General features: G+C 41.3%; 2 protein-coding genes across 8 annotated transcripts in view; one reads left to right on the top strand and one right to left on the bottom strand.

The window, feature by feature from the left end:
• MYO1E (myosin IE) overlaps positions 1-23,706 on the top strand; it is a 226,931-nt gene that overhangs the window by 122,535 nt on the left and 80,690 nt on the right. The gene's annotated exons all lie outside the window — the stretch shown is intronic.
• Positions 2,461-22,348, bottom strand: FAM81A (family with sequence similarity 81 member A). Its single transcript, XM_086849055.1, has 10 exons — positions 22,116-22,348; positions 19,329-19,720; positions 17,942-18,009; positions 16,435-16,708; positions 15,539-15,657; positions 10,260-10,389; positions 9,016-9,122; positions 7,812-7,947; positions 7,245-7,440; positions 2,461-6,844 (listed from the first exon to the last, which is right to left on the bottom strand). Exons 3-10 carry the CDS (start codon positions 17,986-17,988, stop codon positions 6,705-6,707), a joined length of 1,149 nt encoding a protein of 382 aa, XP_086705181.1. The 5' UTR covers positions 17,989-18,009; positions 19,329-19,720; positions 22,116-22,348; the 3' UTR covers positions 2,461-6,704.

Genomic DNA, 23,706 nt, shown 5'->3' with positions numbered 1-23,706 from the left:
ATATTCCCTTGAGCTTTCCAGATGCAAGCCCAGATGATTATCTCAGGGCACAGGTGACTCCATTCCTGTCCCTGTCACATAAATCTTGCCTTGAATCCTCAGTTGTTCCCCTGTAGCTCACTGACGACTCTTTGGAGCCAAGGACAGGCAGGAGGAGCTTCACAGCCAACATTAAATGTATGAGGTGTTCTGGTCTCTGCCTGGCCTTTGCTCTTGTGTGTCAGAGAGATGTCTTATCTGTGGAGTTTCTCCTACTTTAGTGTGCTAACTGGGAGCCAAGCTGTAGTAGTGAAAGGGGAGGAGGACTTTTTGCCCTGCTGTGGTGTCTGCCATGTGGAGTTCTTACCCATTTGTGTCAGGCAGTGCCAGCCTATTCCCAGAAGACTTCATGGAGATTCACTGTTAACTGAATCTCTGTGTTTGCCCTGGTTAATGAATTTGTCTTAACAAGTGCTGTCCATAAGGCATAATCTTTTAACTTAGTGAAATAATTTGTATGACTTTCCCTGGGGCTTCCTACCTGCTGAAATCCTTTCAGAGCTGTCAGTTCTTGCAGACATGTACCTTGCCTGCCTGCCTTTGCATGACAAGAATAGTGACATCAAGGGCCAGTGGGGCCTCAGGAACAGAATAATACTAAATTCTAAATTTCTTTGTCCCTTTTTACCTTTTTTTACCTTTTTTTTTTTTTTTTAACCTAACATGGTGTGAAAGTTATTGCAATCTGGGCAGCATGATAAATATAAGTAATTAATTTACCGTTAGGTATTTTACTGAAATAAAGGGCACAGAGCTATAGATAATGGGCCAAAATCTATCAGGAGATTGAGTATCCCATCACTGTGCTCTGTCTCATGATGTCAGTATGGACATTACCTCCCCTCCCTCTGGAAAATAGAGATATTAAAATAAACACTGGTAATATTATACCATTCATTTTTTTTGTCTTGTTAGTCCACAATATCTGGAAACCCAAAATGTTCAGTAACAGTTAAGATTTTGCTATTAATGAAAGATCTTTTCCCAACTATATGATTCTATGATTCTAAGATAGCAGGAGACCATACTGGAGACCAGCAGTCCCTTTTGTTTTGAAACATAAGACATTATGCATGCAAAGAGGTAAGTAAGCAGTTTACACAGTGAGCTGCCACATTCATTTTAGGAAGATTAATCTCACAAAGGAAAGCATATGTGGAATTGGGTCACAGCCCTTCACATATTCAAGCTTGTGTAAGATACAAAGTGATCAATCCCCGTAAAATCTTTGTAAAGTGAACAAAGTTTATTATTTATAGTAGTAAACAGACTGGCATTTACCTTTTCAAAACATGACAGTGGCATAAAGGATGTTTTAACTTTTGTTGTTCCCAGTTATTTGCATTTTAAAAGCTCTGCTTTGAATCATTATACCTTTCTTGAATTTAATGATTTATATAAGACAAGATACTTGGAATGTACTGAAATCACAATTCTCAAAGCTAGTGAAGAATGAAAGAACATGGACAACATGAAAATTCAGTGTTATTTATGCAGCTGTATATATACTCTAATATGCAATTATTGAACCTCTAAGTTTTTCTTAGCAGAGATGGCAAGATCACAAAGGCCTGGCAGGGTGGGTGCCTGCCTGGCTGTCCTGATACCATCAGGAAGTGGCAACACAACAATGAGACAGCACAGGCATTGAAATATGTCTTCATTTACAGTCTGCTTCAATTTCAGCCACGTAGAATGGAAGCCTGTTTGCTGCACTGGCGTTAGAAAATGAGCCTGAGCAGAAGCTGAAGTCAGGTTTAATGAAAGTAACTGTTTGGAGTATGTGCAGCAGCGCATGATGTGTTTTATTTTAATTCCTTCCTACTAGAGGCAAATCTCCTTTCTCCTTTCTCACCAGCAATTGCTACTCACCCTCTCATACATTTAAGGTTTTTTGTATTATGATAATTACTACTCAGTTTTCTTCTTAAACTTGATCCTGGTTCTCTGTACATCACTGAGCTCAAAGCATTTTTTTGCTGATCTGTACCAAAAAGGTCATGGCTCTCATATATTTTGCAATGTTTGAGGCTATTCCACTGTATTATTTATTGAGAGATAATCCTTGCATGGATTGAGAGCAGGTTTTTGTGCTGGGCTCAGAGCTTCATCTCTGTAGTAAGTGTTGAGGTTATCCTGTGCTCTTTCAGCCCAGTCTGAGAGCAGGAGGCAGTGCTGGAGGAGCCTCTTCTGCATGTCTGCAGCAGTGTGAAAGGCACACTGCTCTTTGAGCTGTACATTATTTAGGATCTAGTGCTTTAGAACTGTTCCCGATTTTTTTCTGGGTTTGGGAGTTTGTTTGGGGTCTTCTAATGGTTTGTGTTGACTAGAGTTCTGCTGACAGAACAGGCAGCAGAGAGCAGAGAGCTTTGGTCCCCAGTCAGCATGTTGTCTAAAGGAGCATCACGATCACTCTCAGAATATTTTATTTAATTATTTTATTTAATTGTGATTTTACAGAGTGACGTCTTTAGAATATTCTTTTTTTTTTCCTTTTGTCAAAGTACTTGGTAAATACTTTCAGTCCCGTTCCAGTGGGATTGCAGCGTCTATGGATCACACAGGTACAGTGAGACCCCTCCTTCACTTGCCAAGAGTAACAGTGACACCCTGTGGCAAATTGAGGAGAGGCCGCCAGCCCAATTTCCTTGGTTTCTTCCAAATTTTGCTCCGAATTTCTTACACCGTGGGGAGTGTTACAGGAGGAATTCCTCCCCTACACATAGGAGGGTTTCATCCGATTGTCATCCGTGTCTTATTAGACGTTTTCATTATTGGAAAACATGTCTAATGAGCACTTTAATTCTTACATACAGAGCATTCTGCCCCAGATGGCCAGATGCTCATGGAGGTGGAACACAAAACAGAAATTGAGAAAAGGAAGTTTTGACTTTCAGTTTAAATTGATGTTATAGGAATACAATGCTCTTCATTATCATTCACCCTGCTTTTCTCTAACATGGCAACTGTCTATTGAACTATATCAGATTGTAATGACAAAGATATCCACAATATAGAGTATCCACAACACAAAACTTACTACATAAACAACTGCATGTGGGAGTTAGGGTCATCCTTTAAACTTCTTCCTGGCACCATTCCTTTGGTTTGTTTAATGAGTATAAACAGCACAACTGTTCTGTAATTACTGACATAATTCTGATTCCAGCCAAGTCCCTCACTGCACAGAACCATGGTTCTACTGTGTTATCACATGCGAATGTAAAAGCCATGTAAACCCCATGTAAAACCCCAGTTAAACATTTTCCAGTGGGTAACTTATGACACTCAGTATGTGCTACACAGCTGATTGAACAGTATGATCTGCACACCACAAGTGATTTAAGCTTCATGCACATGAAATAGCTGACAAAAGAAAGATTTTAAACCTTTAGGAGATTTAAGTGGTCTGCTTTTGGCTGTTTTGGTGGTTTTGTGGTGGTGGTTTCTTTGGGCTGGGTGTTGCTGGTTTGGTGGGTTTTATATGAAAGTAGGAAGGAAAAGAAAATTAAGAAATATTGTGCAAATATCCCTGTGGAGCTTCATTTGAATCATGTGTTATACACAGATTGCCTTAAATAACTAATGAACATGCAGGAAAGAATGTAATAAACTAGGTTTTGTGTCCTCTGTGCTTGAAATTTAAGGCCATTATGTCTTGTCCTAGTTTAGGTGTTTGGGTGGCAAGGCAATCTTCTTTAAGCAGTGGAACAAACTGCATTAATCAATAGCTTATTCTTAAAAGACTGTTATAAGCAAGTTACAGAAGTGTCTATGACAAATATTTTAGGTAGAGTTGGATCTATTTCAAGGTGGAGAGGTGGAGCAGATGACTTCCTAAGGCTCCTCCCAGTCCTTCTTTCAGGGAGTTTATGGTTGTGTCAGTGAACTTTGTGATTTAAATAGTACTTTGTGCACATTTGGTATTATACTTTCCCAAGTCTCATTCTGTTGCTCAAGTGCCATCCACACAAACACTACCTCACTACCTCGTTCCTTTTGTGGCCTTGGCAGGCTTGAACTTGGTGCAGAAACCTGAGATTCATAGCATGAGTACTTGTGCTGAACAAAGAAAGCATATTATTTCACCATCAAAAGTGGACCCTGTTGTCCCTGAAGGACTGGAACACAGAAATCCCATTGGACACCAGCTTAGAAGGAAAAAATAGGGACAGCTCTGGTTTCAAGCATTGCTGTTTCCTTCTATTCGGCTTTACAGGATCTCTGTGGGTCAGAATCAGTTTCTGTTTGGCAAAATGAAGCTTCCACAGATCAGTGTCTGCAGCACTGTCCTCGTGGCTTCACAGTTGTTCCCCTGAGGGGATGCTGGGTCTGAGGAGAGGATTTTGCCCTTACATGTTAAGATGATCAGAGGATCCTCAGAAGCAACTCTAAACTCTCCCTAGAAGGACTCAGCACATATGAGCACTCCCTGGCAGACAATGGCCACGAGACATGGCTGGCCCTGGGCCTCCCTCCACTCAGCACTTTAGGGTTTGAAGACACTGCTTGGCAGTAGGTTGATATTATTTTATTTGGGCTTTTACTTATTTGCTTTAGCTGAGATTTAGGAAAAAAATATTTTTAAGACAGAAAAGGTAAAATTGGATTTGGTTTCATGTGTTGTTTTATATCTGGGTCAATCATACAAGATTTTTACAAGAGAAACAGTTTATTAAAGTCATATATAATTTGTTTCTGATTCCTTGTATGCTCTTCATATCATACCAGATTTTCTCAGGTACAGACTTCCAATTACAAAATTTAAAAATTAGTCTGGTTTTGGTCTGTCACTTTCCATTTCTCTCTTTGTTATTGTTTGGGAGTTTTTTAATAAAACACCAGTGATAGCTTTTCTACTGCACATGGCTAAATATTTAAGAATAGATAAGAATACATACATGAAGTAAGATTGAAATTTGGAGACAATTCCTGAGAAATATCTACAAGCATTTAATTATCTCTCTTTAGGGAACTGGGCTTTCCCCTCAGGTGCCATTGTAAATATGTTTCACAGGACATGGATGATAACAAAACTGCCTCTGGTATTCCTGGTTTGTGTCAGAGAGCACTGGAAGGCAAAGCTGCAAATGCTTAATGTGTCTTTGAGACTTCAATGACTTTCAGCTATAGAGGAAGTGAATATAAACTTGGGTGTTAATCCTGTAAAGATGTATGCATTTATTTGATTTTTACTCTACACTGACTTACTGAAGTTAATGACTAAGTTCTTGAAGCAGTTTTTTTAATTCTTTGTTTGTTTTTTATATGGTGACTCTATGGACCAAAATGTCTTTTATGGAAGTGATATTTGCTACTGATTTTCTAAATCAAAATACATTTTTCCAATACTAGCTGAATGAAAGGTTCATTAAGGGCAGTGTAGAGACATCCTACATTAATTTATTTAGGTTAACACTACTGTAAATTCTGTGAATTAGTATTATTTTTGTATATTAATTACTATTAATAGTATAAATTAATAGGATGCTGGATAAAGTCTTATTTTTCATAAGGGTTTAATCCTGCATGATTTACAAACATGAGAAGCAATATATCATGCTATGAATGAAGAAGTAAAAATAACATATATTTTTTTTCCTATCTAGATAATATGCCACATGGGTGCTGATTTTCATTATGCAATCTCTTCTGGGAATGGAAATTATTATCTGGCAATAATGTGAATGCAATTAGCAATTTGAGTCTGCTAAACTATTAAAGACTACTTAAATATGATGAATAAATTTTTTTACTTCAATGAAAATTTCTAAGGAAATAATAAACTGCATTTTATTTTACATTACAATCTCCAGACTAGATTAAATCATCACCTTCTCTTTAGTTTTCAAACCTTTCTAAGTTTTTATCAAGATAATGAAGCAAATCACAGGAACATATGCCCAGTAAAAATACTCTATATACATCTTTTCCCTTGTGTCAACTCCTCTTGGCTATTAATTTTAGAAGGTTACAATACTTAAGACCATATAAGTTAAGTTTCTTATGTTGTTTATGAACCATATTAGTTACAACTACATTATGTAACAATACCTAGTTTTCACACAGAGTATATTTGCAAACTTAAACAAAGATTTTCTGATGGTGTCTAAATTTTGAAGATTGGTCTGTTTAGTGCCAATTCTGTCTTCCCAAGAGAGAAAGTCACTGTAAAAATGTTCACTGATTTCAACTAAGTAATTTGTATCAAGGTGGAGAACCTTGCCAAATTCATATGAAGCAAAAGATAGCAACTTGCCTTTTTATTTTTAAAGGTGGAGGGGTGCAGGTGCATATAAAAGCAAATAGCTGCCTGATCAAGACTGCAAAACTGGAATGCCTTTAGCAAACTAGGTGCCAGCTTTACCAATGCATTACTCCAGTTTTACACAGTGCTAAATTTCCTGACAGCAACAGGAGTAGTGCAGTGGCAAAGCAGCACCTCAGCTCAGAAGGCTCATTGCCAGTTATCCATGAACAGCTTGCATTTACTGCTGTGAGCAGTAAGTAGATTTACCTGTGCAGCAGCAGCAGCAGCAGCAGCAGCAGCAGCAGCAGCAGCATGTCATTTGGTACATGCAGGTAATTGGCATTACAGATTGGAACAACACTAGAGTCTGCCTAGTAGCCAGGTAAACACTAATTTCTCAGACAAAATCTTGTAGTCATGGTCCAGCCTCTCCCCACCTTGGAACCTCCTGCTTCATTTGGTGGATCTGCTTCTGTAGTTCATCTCTGTCCAGCTTCATTTTGGCTTCTAGAACTTGCCGTAGAGACCCAATGCTCTCATAGATAGCTGCAAAGCCTAATTGCAGGTGAGAATTACATTAGTTCATCATGAGGAACAAGAGTATCACATCATTGCTATCAGAATGCACTTCCATAATGTTCTGCTCTGTGTTAGGAACACAGCAAAAGTTCTGAAGGAAAAGGAATGTAACTGTGCCAATGGCAGAAATGCCCTGATGGCAGCCCAGCTATGGCTGTGCCTGCTCTGGGGAGAATACTTCCAAACTGGTTGTCACCCCTTATTGCTCTGCTTTTTGCACTTAATGGAAATCCTTCTTAATGCCACAGGTGTAGCCATTACATCTGCCCCAAAAGTATTTAAACTACTTTGATACAAGCAAAGACATTTTGCATTAGTATCAGTTGTTCACTATCACCACAATTCAGAATAATGAACTGGATAACCATGGTCCTACCAGCGTTAACTTCAGCTTTCATTTCTTTTATATCTTCATTTATCTCATTTTGAAGTTTGATAATGCGAATATTTATCTTTTCTTCAGTCTGTTTTGCTTCATGTGCTTCCATGGTTATCTTCTGCATTTCTTCTATTCTCTCAATTTTCTCTGCCATTTGGTTGAATTTCATCTCAATACCTCTCTCACTCATTTCCTGGGAAAATAATTTTAATGATTTACTCTGCATGTAGAATAACAGTGGCCTTTTAAAAATATGAAATATATACTGATTAATCATTTTTTATCTGGAATTCAAAATGTAAGGAATTACAATTTTTCATAAAATCATTTCCAATTACTTGATTAGTGTAGGTTAAAATACTGATCTATTTAGCAGTGACCAGATTAATTTAAAGATTCTCAGGTTGTAGGTATTACACTTGATACCAATGAAGAGACTTAGGCAAATTCTGAGGCTATCTGAAAATTTCCCTCAAATAATATCTCAATTACATAATCTTATTTATTAATAGTTCTTTTGAATGCTTCTGGAGAAGTATTAAAGGACATCTGAATAAAACTTACAGTACTTTCCTTAAAAGTCAGGGAGAGTTGGTCAATTTTTTGTACGAGCTCTTTTTCAGTCCTTCCATGTTCCTGTTCCAACCAGCTCCGCGCAGACAAAATCTGATTGCTGAGCTCCTCAACAGCATCTTTTAATCTAGGAGCACAATAGAGATCAGCAGATACAAAAGAGAAGAACAAGTCATTCAACAGTGACTTTTTTTATAAACATGTTTATAAAAACACAAAATGGCAATTTAATATATTGTTCACACCATATTAAGGTGAGCCTTTGAATTTTAAGGCTATTAAACTGGATAAGGTAACCTTCATAGAAAATGAAGGTCAAAGTTCACAGCAAATTATTATGAAACACATTACAAAATTTGAATCATAGTAGATGAAAATTCACTTTGACATTGAAAACAGAATATGGTCATCCATTCAGATTATAAACTTTATATCCATATGTATTAAATCCGAGCAAAGATTTGGTAGCCACCAAAATTCTGGTGACAATGCTGGTTCCTGTAGCTCCACTTCCATTGCCTATACCCACACCAACTTTATACCAACCAATCATGCCAGTGAAACTGTTTCTTTTCTCCAGTGAGCATGTGAAACCTGGGTTGCATGGGGACAGAGATAAGAAACCGGGCTGTGGATGGCTTATACAAGAACTGCTACTGAGTGAAATGCCTGGAGAGGAGTTAACATCTGAATTGAATATAATGACCCCGTGTAATGTTGGGTAGTACAGAGTACCTGATCACTAATAATTTAGGTATTTCAGTTATATTCATGTTTGAAGCCAGTTTAAAGCAGTAGAACTCTGTGAGAGCTGTGCTTTGCTTCCTGCTTGCTTCATTGGAACTTTTTCCCCTGCTCTGGACAGCCACCTCCAGCTTGGACAGCTCTTGCAGAAAGGCACCAGGCCACTCTGACAAAAACCCTCAGCTGTGTCCTTTAATACAAGTTCTGCCTGAATACTTAACTAGGAACTTAATCAACTTTTCAGAATTGCCTAACCACATTAGGGGCAGAATTCTTGGTGAAAGCAGGTCCCTCTTGACCTCAGTCAGCCTTTGTAGTATCTGTGGAGCAAACACACAAATTCATAGAGCTTCCTGCTTTTATAGGCCTGAAGATTACACCAGTCAGGCTGGGAAAACTGAGGCCCTATTCCCAAGGTACATGGCAGCAGCAAGTCTTCCCAGGCACGCACTTTGTGTCCAGGACTTGCAGCTGTTGGTTGCTCTCTTTGTAGGCAATCTTCAGCTTTGCTTCTTGTTGCATTATCGATTGCTCTACTCTGCTCAGCAGATGAGAAATCTGAAACAAAATTCAGAATTTACTATTTTTCAACAGCATTTCATCACAGTTTCATTGGGGACATTTTCATAGCAGTAAAGGAGGTCTCACAGAGAGCTCACTTCTGCTAACATTTAAAAAATTATTGAATTTGCATGTTTTACTTTATCATGAAAATATACTATCTCTCAATATGAAAGTACCAGCATTTTGAAAACTGTAATTATTTTTGCCTTAAATGATGTGAATAGCTTTGACTTGAAAATCTCTGCCTGATCCCCCCTAGAGACAGCTGAATTTGCATGATCCATACATCTCCAAGTTGCTACACAATCAGAATAAACAAGTGCTGAAGCACTCCACCACTACTGAGGGATGTGCTCCATGGCTTTGTGTATGAGGGCTGCTGCAGGGGTAGAAGTGCTGGCTTTAACTGGGGAGAGGTGATTACTACAAGAGAATATTTGTCACCAAAACAACCATCCCACTTTCTCAAAGCATACTATTCTGGTTCACTGCAAGAGGCATGACAACATGCTCCTGGCATGCTAATACACTACACTGAGGCTTCTGAGAAAGGCAAAGTGGATTTTAGCCATTTACCTACCGCAAAATGAAGATGTAAAGTACTTTTGTTGACCAAGAAAATGGGAAGGCCTTGAGATGTGACATTAAGGAAAAGGATTCTTCATATCTCCAAGTCTCTGCTTGTATCTAGTGCTCACTTCCATTCTCAAACCCAATGGAAGAGAAACCTGACAGACAGATTAATGGATTCACAGAACCCAAAGCCAGTTTTGTTTGGCAGACCTTCAAAAATTGTGTTCAAATACATATAGGATCATCCTGGGCAGGCCAAAACGTACAGTGAAAGACACAGAGGCTTGCATTGTTGTGGTTTTGTTGAGCATGTGCCTTTACATACTAATCCCTTCTACACAGCATGCTGCAGGCAGAAATTAAGGACCTTTTGCAGTTAGAGCAGTACAGGAATGCATTTAGGCACCAATGGTCAATGTAATAAGGACTGTGAGCTGATACACCTCTCCATTTGTAAATCTATGACCTCCCAGGATAATTATTAACAGTAATGGAGTCTGTGTGAATCAGACTTGAACTCTTACCTGTACAGGGATTGTCTTGGTCTAAATACCATACCTGTATTTCTGCCTCTTTGATTTTAGATTCTAAGATCAGCTTGGAGGTGTGTTGGTCTTTACTTAGACTCTGAAGTCTTTCATACGTAATTTTATGCTCTGCAGACAGCCTGGCTAACCCAGCATCACACCTGTTTGAATAGATAAAAAACAAAGCACCAGCCAAACGGAATATAAAGTCCAGGCTTTTTTAATTATTCATTTTGTACTGGCCATTTCTGTGGAATTCCTGGCTGGCTAGGGAAGAAATGTCTTCGAGCCTGTAAGAATGGTAACACATCTCATAGTGTTCAGCAGAGTGCTCCCAAATAGGCCTTGAGGTCAAATAGTCTGATACACAAATCCCATTGTTCTTGGCACTGACATGAAATGGGTAGGCTGTGTTATCACTCAGAAAAATCACATCAGAAATGCAAAGATACCGAATTTAATTTCCTTGTCCTTTTGTTATACTCCAGAAGATATCTGATAAGGTGTGTATGGGTTCCCCTACATGATGAGTAGCCTAAATAACTGTGGACCATTTTTTCATTATTGTAGCTTTGCAATTTTACTTGTGAAATAGTAGTATACAGCTAATACGTGTAGTTAACAATGTGGGGCAAATGTAATGGTTCTTAGTCTTTATTTAGGTGAATAAATAAATTGTCGTTGAAAGCAATGGCAGTTTTGTCTCAGAAAAGGCTATAAAATGAAGTTCAGGAACATAATAATTGTTGTTTTCTTTCTTCACATTGGAACATTTCTTGATGCTGTAACATTTCCAGGATAAATATGCTATAGAACATGTGTGTTTCTACCAGATTTTAAAAATAATTTGATCAGGTGGATTTCATCTACAGTAATGCAGTGAGGACATTAACTGAGCTGTAAAAATATGAGTACTGTGATTTCAGGAGTAAGACCTCTGTGAAGTATGAGTCATATATATATTTTTTTGCTAAGGGAAATATGTAATCATCAGTGTTACCAAATTTGATATAAGAAACAGACAGCAGTTACAATTTGAGCGAAAAAAGGCAGTAAAATGGAACAAGCTGAGGCATGTTAAGTCATTATCTAAACCAATGACACACTTTGTCACCTTTTTAGTCACATTTCAGTTCAAAGGCTTTCATTTCATCATGCATTTTCATCACCTCAGTTACAGGAAGTGCCATTATCATTAAACATGAAGGGAAACTCACAGCTAAAATGACAAATGGAGCTTCTGCTTATTATTATAATACAGTTTCAATATGAAAATAATCAGTAATGTAAAATAGCATGTAAAATAGCACACAGACATTATAAAACTTGATGAAATTAATTTCTAGTTCAGCAGTTCAGCATTGTGAGACCCTTTAGTAATATCTGCAGGAAACCTGGCTAGGATTTACATGGCAGTGAAAAGCTTGTGGGGCTCACAATCAGGCTGTTTCTTTAGAAAGACGAGAGAAGCCATATCTCTCTACATTGTTGCAATCAGAGAGAATCAGAGGAATGGAATCATCTTGAATCTAGTCACCAAAAGGTTGTGGGCTCCAAAAAATGATTAGTTTTGTTTTTCTGAAGCATGGCAGAAAATATAAAAAGCAACAGCTTTGAAAATACTGAAGTAAATGTAATCAGAAAGCACCTGTAATTTTTTTTAAAGCAAATAAGTGTTTTGGGTTTCATCACAGAGCATCTCTCTCCTTCATAGAATTCAGTTATGTGGTCAAAGGGTTCATGTAGTTCCATGGTAACTGAAACATTAAAATTCTGACTATGTGACTATGAATCTAATGTCTGCCTGGTATGCATAGATCAGATTACTTTGGTTTATCTCCTATGTCTGTCATACACACTCATAAACACATTATTGGTTTGGAAGAAGATGTTAGTGTTCAGCATCTAAGAAATCAAAAGCCTGGAGCCTGTAAAACCTCTGTTATTGAAGTTTTCTGTTCATTATGTGTCCTTAAGTTGTTGCTCCATTCAGTATCACTGGGCACAGATAAAGTGAGAACTGTGCCAGTGCTCCATAGCTGGCTGCTATATGCACATCTGTAATGGTATGGAGAGAGCTTTTATTGTTCCTGGTTTATTGTAACAGGAGATGTTTCAGTTAAAATGCCAGTGTTTCAGTGAAAAACAAGTAGCTGGAGAACAGGTAGTGCAAAGCAAGTGGGAATGCCCAGTGGGGGCACTGGCAAGAGCAGCAGAGCTGGTGGATTGGATGTGGGGCAGGGAGCCCAGAGCTGCCCCTGTGGTGTCACCTCCCACACAGCAAGGGCCAGAGAGCAGCACATTTATTGTTCTTGGGGAGTTCATCAATGTGGTGCAGCGCAGATGCATCAGACTCATCATCTGTGAAGCAGGAAAATCTGCCTACGTGTAATGAGTCCAGGTTGTCTGAAATGAATCAGTTCTATAATGTAGATAAAAAAGTCATCTCTATATGCAAAGTAGGCACAATTGAACATACATATTTGCCATTTCTCTGGATGTTTCAGCTCTCAGGAAGAATGAGATCTTCTTTTATGAAGAGCTACTGCTATCATTCCAACCAGGCCGCTGGATTTAAACTTTCCAGACAAATTCTCATTATCCACAAGTAATTTTCTAAGTAAATGATAAGGCACTAATGAATTTTATGATCTGTTATCACTAGAAAAAAGAATTGGTAAATCTGTATAATATAAAATTGAGAACACAAGGGACAGGAGGCTGGAGATTTAATCTACTGGCTTCAATCTAACTTTCTGCTAAATATGTCGCTGAATTTTATAGAGGTAATATTTTTTTCTTAAAGTTAATAATAATGCTGATTTTCAGCAATAATTCAGGGCTGTGATAACACTTTACAAATTCATCAGTAAACTATGCTTATTGAGAAAGGATCCAGAGGTATGAGATGTAATGTATATTCTGTCATCTTCTGATAGCAATGAGTTGATTCTGTGATGTGAGTGAGGTATGTTGAAATCTCTCTCCTGCAGGGCTGTGGGCAGCGTGGTTTGGAGCTGGGCTTCAGAGCTGCATGTGCATGTAGGGATCCCTTTGTTCCCATCATTAACAGCACCAGCCCTCAAGAAATATTGAGACAGTTGTTTGATGATATACAGACATGTTACAGAACAGCTGGTGTTAGGAAATAAACACCCTTCTCTCCAATACTGGACTTGAACAAGATGTTTAGTATGCGTGAAATTACTGGAAGTGAAATTTGGCCAGAATCCTAAGATGGACACTAAAGTTATTACATGACAAAGGGCTCAGGCTTTGGGATTTACTCTCTAAACTGATTCCCACTGTCCTTGTGCATGCTGCCAGCCTGGAGCAAACACAGTGCTCAGAGCTGCTGCAGCCTGAGCCTCTCAATGTAACTTCACTGTGGCTGAAAGTTGATGCACAGGAAGGTGGTAACCCACAGAAACTTGATCGTGTTTCTAATGTTTCACTCTGAACTCATCTGGAAGCTAGCACCACTGGAGTTAAAAGTACACTAGATGAGTAAAGTGTATTTTATTTAAGGAGCATTGGCTAAAGTAATCAGAAGGTGTTTATCTCAGGGAAAGTCTCTGTATTGCACCAAAGGCACAACAAACTACTCTCTTGACCAATATCTCCAGCTAGCGCTACAATCATTATTCACTGGATCACTAATTTCAAAGTAGAATATGTTTGTAAATAAAGTCAAATAGCTTTCTCTCATGGACCACTGCTTTAAATTGCTTTCTGATAAAGGGAAAAGTTTTTTGGGTTTTTTGTTTTGGTTTGGTTTTTGTTTGTTTGGGGTTTTTTGTTTGTTTTTTTAGTAGAGAGCATGCTGAATAGAAGCATAGGATGCAGAATGGAAGGCAGCAGTTAAAAGGCAATAAACTGATTCTCTTAGAGGAATGAATACAAATAACCTGCATTCATCACACAGTCTGACATAAGGCACAAGGGTATAATCTCATGCAATTTACAGATAAGTTGCAGCCCAGGCACAGCACAAGGGTGGTGCCCTAAGGAAATAAGGGAAGAAGCCCTGGCACAGCCTGTGCCCATCCCCACCATCCCACACCAAGTACTTGGGCCAGGACAGGGCCCTGCAGTGACACCCACACCAGCACAAGTTCTTCTCCTGAGTTCCCTGACTGAGGGCAAAAGCACCACATTTTGCCTCCCAAGGTGTTAGTAACAGTGCTGCTCCACAGAGAACCCCTCTCAGGATGTGGTATGATCTCAAAGTATTTTTATAGAAAGAAGCAGGAAGATATAAGCATGGACAATTCTGGTGGGATTTCTCAGCAGGATAGATATGTGTATGCATATCTCTCAATAAGGTTTTTCCATCAATTTTCTGATTTGAAAAAAATAAACCAGTTCATTTGTGTTTCCGAAAGGATAGTGCATAACTTGCTAAGTGTTTAATCCTTTTTAAATACTCTCTAAAGTATTTTCTACAAAATGAGCTATGAAAGTTACAGACAATTGAGTAATTTATGAGAAAACCTTATTTCAATGAAAATCCCTCTCTGATTATTTCTGTATGCTGTTGAAAGTTATCACTAAATCAGGTGATGTGCAGAAAAGGAAGCAAAATTACCTGTACAATATAGACAACAGGTCAAATTCAGGACAAGTATAACTCCACCAAAGTTATTACCCAAGCATCAGTAGGCCAGGTTATGTCCTTTTCCTGTAGCTGTACATATCCTCTGTCTTTCATGTTCAACCTTACAGGCACTTAAGCAAATGTTGTTGTGCTGGGGCTTGTAAATGTGTTGATGGCACAACTGAAGTCTGTGTAGCCACACAATTGTAACCTGGAGCCTGTAAAACCTCTGTTATTGTACTGTTTTCTGTTTCTTATGTGTCATGTAGCCCATGTGGGATTTAATATGGCTAACCACTAACTGAATGTGCAGATTTTTACTTCTAAAATATATGCAAAAATGTGCAACTATTTTGTTCTTCACAAGTGCAGATTGTTCCGTGCTGCCTTTACAATTGTGCTAATTAACGTGTTTCAAAGACACATGAGTCTAACCACGGTACTTTTCAAAAGCTGAACCAAATCCAGATTCCCAGGGAATTTGAAGTAATTGATTTAGAACTAATTTCAGGAATTTTAGGAATTAAGGATGATATTGTCAAATTAATATATAATACTGGAATGGAAGGCATTATTATGCATTTCCTTGAAAACACAGAGCAAAATTATCCTTGGAATTTTGCCAAAGTTGAATTCAACCCATTATCATTAATACTTCAGCATTAAAACAAGATTAGCCAGCCCCCAAAACACAGTGCCATGGGGATTTTTACCTTGCAACTCTTCCCCGAAGATCTCCTAGGCCAGAAAGCTGCCGCATTTCAAGACTCTTCAGGGTAGAATTTGTTCCGTAGCTGAGATTGTCTCTGACACGTATCTGTTCCTGCAGCATCTACAGAGCATTCATATGCAAATAAAAACTCAGTATGTCACATTTAATGTACACTTTAAATGTCACTCATTATTTTTCAGTAATTCAGTATCCTCAGATACCATTTTATTCTTACTTTATTCAAAGCTTCGTCTTGTAATGTACTAAACCAGATACCTTTTGGGTATTCCATTATTTCTTATTATTAGTGTCCAATCTGCGTGCAACTACCATAATATATATAAAGTATAACTTGACAGTGAAATGGAGACTTGATTTATTTTTTTTCCCTTTTGTTTTCCCCGCCACACCCCTGTTGTTCACTGCAGCAGAGGGCAGACATGAAGTCATGTGTCTGCCTACCATTAGGTCATAAAAATGAGCTCTTGGGTTTGGTTACTTCATGTCGTCAGTGAGTCGGAAGGGAACGAAAGTTTATTCTACAGCGAAGGCATTTCCTACTGTTTATACAGCACAGCCTTTGGACTGAAGTTGAGCTGGGTATTAGTGTCGCATTAATTCATTTTTTCAAGATTTTCCAGTGCAGCTTTTGAAAGCAAGCTTATTAGAACCACAAAGGCTCCTGTGTTTATATGCTAATATCCTGTGCTATTTTCATAACCACCAAAGAATTATGTAATTTGCAAACACATTTTCAAGTTGTAAAAACAATTTATAAGCTTACAGGATCTTCAGACCTTGTCTGACCTTTACTTATCCTGTGGTAAACTTTGTTGGGAAATTGGAAGCAATAAATAGCTGAGATGGCATTAGTGCTGTGCAGCATTCTTGCCATACCTCGATGTCCCGATTGAGCTGCCTCACTATCGCTGTTATGTTTCGGATGTGTTCCTCCAGGAGTTGCCTTGCCAACCGGTCACCCCCCCCTTTGTTCTGCATTCTGTGCAGCGTGGAAACAATGTCCTCCTTAATGCGAAAAGCGTGTTCCACAAGAGCCGCTGTTGTTTTCTCATGGCTCAGGATTCTGTCCTCCAGCTGATCCACCAGGCTGGCGGATGCCAGCGGGACCGCTGTCAGTGCCTGGCTGTGCAGAGGGATGTTTCGGACCCGTCTAGAGGGGAACAATATCCACATCTTGTTAAGTTCTCACACCAAACTCTGCAGTGCCTTTGCACTGGAGATGGTGTAACACTGTCTGAGTACTGGCAGTGCTGGAGAGAAGCCCCAAAATACTCCCAGAGAGAGCACCCACTGCTACAAATAAGGGGGTGATATGTTGGCTATGGTGGGTCTTGTACAAAGGCAGGTCAGGCTTTTTTTCATACTCTTTAAGGAGGTTTACAAAAGCATAAGATTATAAGAAAAGGACATTAGCATAATAAAATTAGTTACAAATCAGAACTGTGATTTGATTAAGAACCCAAATTCAAACCCTTCTACTGAGTTTCAAAAGTAATGTTATTTGTCTTTACAATTTTCAGGCTTAACCAAAGCTGTAACAGTTGAAGGAAGGTAGGTATTATAAATTAAATGAAAACAGACCAGGATTAAAAAGGAGTAGCTTGTGTCAATCCCTTTTCTGTCTCTGTAGCTACCCTGTAATACCATACAGAAGCTTGTTCCCCTGCAAACTGGACAGGAGCATACATGGGCATAGAAACTGGGGTGAGACCAATATTATGACAAGCTTCTCACAGTCTTAGAAGTTAAGTTTCCCCTCAAAACAGCTTACATTTGGGTACCTTGAATAATTACTGAGATTTTTGAAGAGTGCTCTGCACTGCATAGCTCCCATGGAAAGCAGTGGAGCTCATGGGTGCTGAAAGCAATAAAATGAGGCTGCTAATGCATGCAACCTTTTCCTGCCACTATGTTCTGTAAAGAAAACAACACTTTCAGAAGCATAGGTGGAGAATACAAGTTCAACGTCGCTTTGGAACTCTGTTATTTACTGTGTATTCTCATATTGTTTCCTGCTAATGAGCCAAATTAGCAGTTCAGTTTGACCATGATGATATTGATAGCGATGGATGAGGATTCCAACACAGGTCACTTTTGCCTCTGTGTTTTCACAACTCATTCCACACTCTTTGAACACTGGCTAAACTGTTCTTGGACTTCTAGTCAGTGAGATTTAAGCTATTTAATTTCTTTGGGAAATGGCTAAGCAAAAGCTGAGTAAGGACTTGTGATTTGGGCTGTGATCTGAATATCTATGGTATTTCACTTTGCTTTGCACACTAATGCCAAAGTCCCAGGTCACAGCATTACTGTATATAGGGCATTAAGAGATACATAATACTCTGCAATATGAAGATTTTTGCTTTTATATTCCAGACTGTACCTTTCAGAAGGGGCAAGAGTTGGGAAGATTGGGCTTCGGTGGGCCATTCTCTGGTCAATAATTTATGTCTGTTGAAAAAGTACAGATTGAATTATTGAATAGGTTATATCTGGTACTGAAATGACTTAAAGCTTTTGCTTTCAGTGCACCTTTAAGTAAAGTGCAATATTATGCTGACACCAGTGATCTTGGCATTCAAATATTGCTAATGCAATAAATGCAAATAAAAATTAATACAAAAGAATGAAGACTAAAAACTGCTAGAAAGCTTTTAATAGTGAAAATGATACTCTTGAAAAGACAAGGTTGACAGCATTGAAACCGAAATCTGCTGTTGACCCACAAAACTGGTTTGGCAGGGCAGAGATAAACAAAGACCTTGTGCCCAATCTTCTACTGGTGTCTGACATCATTAATCAATGAATAATAAAGTAAGGTCTACAGGATGATCATAAAACTTAAGAAAATATTGACTGGAGAATCAAATACAGGTGTTTCATGACAGCAGATTATTAGGGGTAAGATATTTTTCTCATAAAAGCATTGGCAATCAGAAACCTAAATAAAATGTGTGACATCAGCATAGTTTATCAAAATTGAGTCTTGTATTAATTTGTCTTCAAATCTTAATGACCACAATGTTGTAAGTAAATTCTTCTGTGGTAAGAACATAAATTCTGGTTTTAATTTTTCAACACAGCCAGCCAGACTGTGACAGACATTACAGCAGAGTAGGTCTATTAAATAGCTTCAGAGAGATATTTGAGTGTCTTACTGTGAGACCAGTACCTGTCTCAGCAGCTTTGTCTGCTAACAGAAATTAATGAAAAATATATTAGTCTCAATCAATCCAACTGATCTCCCCTACATAAAACAAATAAACATTTTTAAGTATAAGGAGAAGTAGTATGGCCTGAGCCTGATCTCCTTGGGAACCTAAAATCCTCACTGAAAAATAAAGACTGATGTATGAAAAGAAGTTTCCAATTGCTGATGAAATCCTGTGCAATCTGAGAAAGATGGGGTTATGGAAATACAATAGTCGAATATTGATAGTGAAGAAGCAATAGGGCTACCTGTTTGAGATCTCAAAATGCAAAGCATGTTTGTGCTTCAGAAATGTATGAAAGCACTGCCTGAAAGCAGAGAGCAAACATTGTCACAGTGTGTGTGTTCTATTTATAGCACGGTGCTTCGGAAACTACAAATTAGAAAAAAAGCAGTTTTAAGAGAAGCTGGGTTGCTGAGCAGCAGTGACACCAGACAGGAATTCAAAAGGTCTGAATTGAATTCCTTCCTCAATCTCTGATCCCATTGACTTTGGACAAGTTATTTCCATGAGTAATGACTCAGTTTCCCTATATGTAAGCGAGATAACCATACCTACCTCCTTGTTTAGGTTCTTACATGGCTATAAGTAAAAAGCACAGTATAAGAGCTTGGCATCATTGTGGTGACTTCTGCATTCAAAGTCCTGCACAGACACCGAATGTCCAGTTCTGCAGTCTGTTCCTCACACTCGTCATTTCCCAGTTGCTGGATTTTTAAGGAATTCCAGCACTCTGCGAGGGGTCCCTCCTGCTCACACCACCAGATTGTACCAGGTCACACCACCAGGCACCCAGCTCTCAGTGGACCTGAGATCTGTGGGCCTTAACACATTTTAAAGGTCTTGATGCATTGCAGCTTTTAAGCACAATTTAGCTGTAAGTACAGGAGTTATCCTACTTATTTGGGAAGAGCTATTGTGCACTGCAGCAGCAAAGCACTGGATGCTACCTAGAAAAACAAAGAACAAATATTAAAGTTTCATACCTCTAACAGCATCTTAGGAAATTTAGTGAAAAACACCTTACAAAAACCAGCCAAACAGTGCTTTAGTCCCACAGCCTTTGGTACCCATTTATTATCAATTGGAAAATAATGTTTGCAGCAAACTAAGCACAGGTTTGAGTGAAGTCTTAACTCTTTCTGCCGGTCTACCATAAGAAATGCAGCTAAATGCAAAGATCTGGAGTAAGTGTGGATATGAAACAAAAGTTACACAAATTAACTTCTCATTAATTTCTCTCTGCTCAGTATCTGGTGAAGCATCTCATCATCAGATATCAGATTTCATGATCTGATCCAACAGCCAGAAAGGATCTAAGACCTTGATTGGCAGTTGTACGAAACATTCCTGCAGTTTGGAAATACTTGCAATAAACAAATAGATGTCAGAAGTAATGACAAATTCCTTCTCTATTAGTGTAATACCAACTTAGACTAGTAAATAGAAACCGTAAGATTTTCTGATATTTAGATTCAGAGGAGTATAATTTCACATGGCTCTTTCAGTGGCAATAAACTGGGGTCAAGTAAGATACCAGTTGAAATACTGGTTATGGATGCTTAATTTATTTTTTTTTTAAAATTGATTATGTTTCCTGCTTGATACTGCTATAAGCAATTTAAGTTGCAATATATTAACCTAGTAAATTTGGGTTGACTGATTTAAGTTACTGAATATTCCAAATATGCTTGTCACATGGACAAGATAAGTTTTTTCCTATTTGTAAACAATATGCCTGATTGCCAAAAATAACAGTTCACATGATACTTAAGGCAGGGTTTTACATATAAATGTGGGGTGCTTCCTTAGTGTTTCTTTAAATCACTGACATAAGATGTGTGAAAACTTGAAAAAAAAATCATCCATGGGACCTGATGAAGAGACACTTCTAGCAATGTGCAGTTCACTCCTTGCTATTTGTGCTGTGGCTTCCCTTCCCCACTTCTCAGACTGCCTCGCATGTTTATTTTCTGTGGGTTCTCTATTTCTCCTGTTTTGAAGGGTAATCATATCTGTAGTGTTCTGTTCCCCATCTTCCATGATAACCTACAACTAATGCTGTAATGTCTGCGCACCTCGGAGTGTTTTTCACATTCATTCTCACAATATGCCTGTGAGGTAGGAAGCATTATTATCCCTGAAACTATAATTTCCTTCTGTTGCTGGTAGGGAAGCGAAGCACGGGGCGAGCTATGTGACTTGCCACAAGTCACACGGGAACCAAAGCAGACTGAAATACCTGCCTAGGCAAACACTTTAATCACTCTTTTTTTCTTAAAATAGAAACCGCTTTGGTTGTTGCACGGGGAGCGTGACGGCACCACCCCGGCAGCCGCCAGATCCTTCCCGGTGTTACTCTGAAGTGCGCTGGGGCAACGCTTCGGAGTAAGCGGCAAAGTGTCTGTGCTGCAGCTCAGCAAAGGGACGGGTCAGAGCCCGGCAGTGCCCGGGAGAGCCGGAGCCGCGCCGAGCCCCCGGGAGCCCCGGGGCGCTCGTGAACACGCGCTGGGCGATGCGCGCGAGGGCTCCCCCGGCAGCGCCGTGACCGTGCGGGGCTCCGAGCCGGGCCGGGGGGCTCCGAGCCGGGCCGGAGGGTTCCGAGCCGGGCCGGGGGGCTCCGAGCCGGGCCGGAGGGTTCCGAGCCGGGCCGGGGGGCTCCGAGCCGGGCCGGGGGGCTCCGAGCCGGGCCGGGGGGTTCCGAGCCGGGCCGGAGGGCTCCGAGCCGGGCCGGACGGTTCCGAGCCGGGCCGGACGGTTCCGAGCCGGGCCGGGGGGCTCCGAGCCGGGCCGGGGGGCTCCGCGCCGGGCCGGGGGGCTCCGAGCCGGGCCGGACGGTTCCGAGCCGCGCCGGGGGGCTCCGAGCCGGGCCGGGGGGCTCCGAGCCGGGCCGGAGGGCTCCGAGCCGGGTCGGGGGGCTCCGAGCCGGGCCGGGGGGCTCCGAGCCGGGCCGGGGGGCTCCGATCCGGGTCGGGGGGCTCCGCGCCGGGCCGGGGGGCTCCGAGCCGGGCCGGGGGCCCTCTGGAGAAATAGAGCGATCGGCCCCGGTGCCGAGCGGACGTGAGCGGGGGGATCGCGGCGGAGCCCCGCCGGCGTCAGGCCGAGCGCCCTGCCCTGCCCTGCCCTGCCCTGCCCTGCCCTGCCCTGCCCTGCCCTGCCCTGCCCTGCCCGCGGCTCGGCCCCGCCGGGGGTCCCGGCCCCGCGATGCGGGGGTCACCGGTGGGTGCGGCGAAGGTTGCGGGGACACGGGGTGTAGGACAGCCGACAGGACACCGCGGTGCAGACACCACTCTGTGGCCATGCAACACGGGGAACAGAGCCGGGACAGCCTCCGCGCTCACTCACCGGTGCTGGCTCAGGGCAGGGCAGGGCTGCCCGCCGCTCCCGCGCATCCCCGCCGCCGGCCGAGCCCCGCTCCGCTCCGGGCGCGCTGCTGCCGCGGGAGCGGCCGTTCCCGAGCGCCGTGACCGCCGGTGCGCGGCCGGGGCTCCGTCCGCCCGCCCTCCCGGCCGGCTGCGCGGAGCGGATGGGATGGGATGGGAGCGGCTGGGAGCGGGGCGGCCGCCGCAGGCCGGGCTGCGGGAGCGGGAGCGGTTGCCAGGACGCCGTCACCATGGGAACGCGCTGCCGCCCTGGCGGGGGGAGCCCTTCGCATCGCCCCCTCCTCGCAGCTCCTGCACGGCAGTGCCCGATCCTGGGGAAGGGCCCCGCAAACAGCGGCGCTCCCTGCGGCACGGGGGACGAGCGGGGGGGACGGAGCGGGGGCCGTGCCCGCGCCAGCAAACGCCGGCCTCCAGACAGAAAGTTCGGTGGTGACGAACGGCGCTGACTCCGAGTTTCTGGTGGTGCGAAAGAGCCGAGAGGATGACTGAAAGCATGGGATTTTCCAGAGCCTATATCAAATCCTGTCAGAATACAACATCATTAAAATCAATGACAAATATTAGCCTCGTTTATGAAATTTCCATGTTACATTTTCAAACGAGTGCTAGCATGCAGCTTCAGTAAAACTTCATATATCACAGCAAATAAGATCCATCTGCTTGCACAGCAGAGGCGTGTCAGCTAAGAGAAAGTATTACTGGAAAAACAAAGTCACAGAGGGTGTGTCTGCCTTCACTTTTGTTTCCTGCTTGTGTCATTCCTTGGACTTTGGTACAACCACCTTGGGTAAACAAAGCATAAGTGAAATCTGAGAAGAACTTACTGCACCAGTTCACTCTGAAATAGCAAATTGTCTCTGATTTTAGTTTAAATTCATGAGACATCCCATACCATTGTATAGGAAAACCATTGCAGGACTAGGGATCTGATAGATGCGAAGGATAAAAGGATTATACCATGCACACTCTATTGTAAAAAGCAAAGTGAAGTCTGAATCCACACTCTGATTGACCTGTTTATTTTAAAGTAATTCCCACATCAAAGGATCAGGCCAGAGAGAACACATGCCATAGGTGCTTTGAAAACTATGAACTAAAGGCTGTAGGATAATTCACCTTACAATGAACCTCAGGAGCATCCTTGTCCAACCTCCTGCTCCAAGTGAGGTGACTGATGAGGCCAAATGTAGCTGTTCAGGGTTTTATCCAGCCTGCTCTTGAAAACCGCCAAGGATGGAGACTGTCCAGCTTCAATGGACAGCCTGTTCTCATGCTTGTTGGCTGCTGAGGAAAGAACATTTTCTCTACACCTAGTCTGAACCTCTCTTGTTTACATTTGTATTGTTGTCTTCCCACCATGCACCACTATGAGAGTCTGGATTTGCTTTCTTGATGACTTCATCATAGATATTAGAGGGCCCTGCCAGGTCCCCCAAAGCCTGTTTTCATCAGGCTGAGCAGGCCCTGCATCCTCAGGGATCCAGCTTCCAACCATCTCACTGGGCTCTGCTGAACTTGCTCTGGTTTACTGATGTACACAGCTGTATTCCCTG

Source organism: Cyanistes caeruleus, chromosome 13 (assembly GCF_971803275.1).
Source record: "Cyanistes caeruleus chromosome 13, bCyaCae1.hap1.1, whole genome shotgun sequence".
Classification (NCBI taxonomy): Eukaryota; Metazoa; Chordata; class Aves; order Passeriformes; family Paridae; genus Cyanistes; species Cyanistes caeruleus.
Note: the sequence above shows the minus strand (reverse complement) of the source record. Positions and strands in the feature narration are given on the sequence as shown.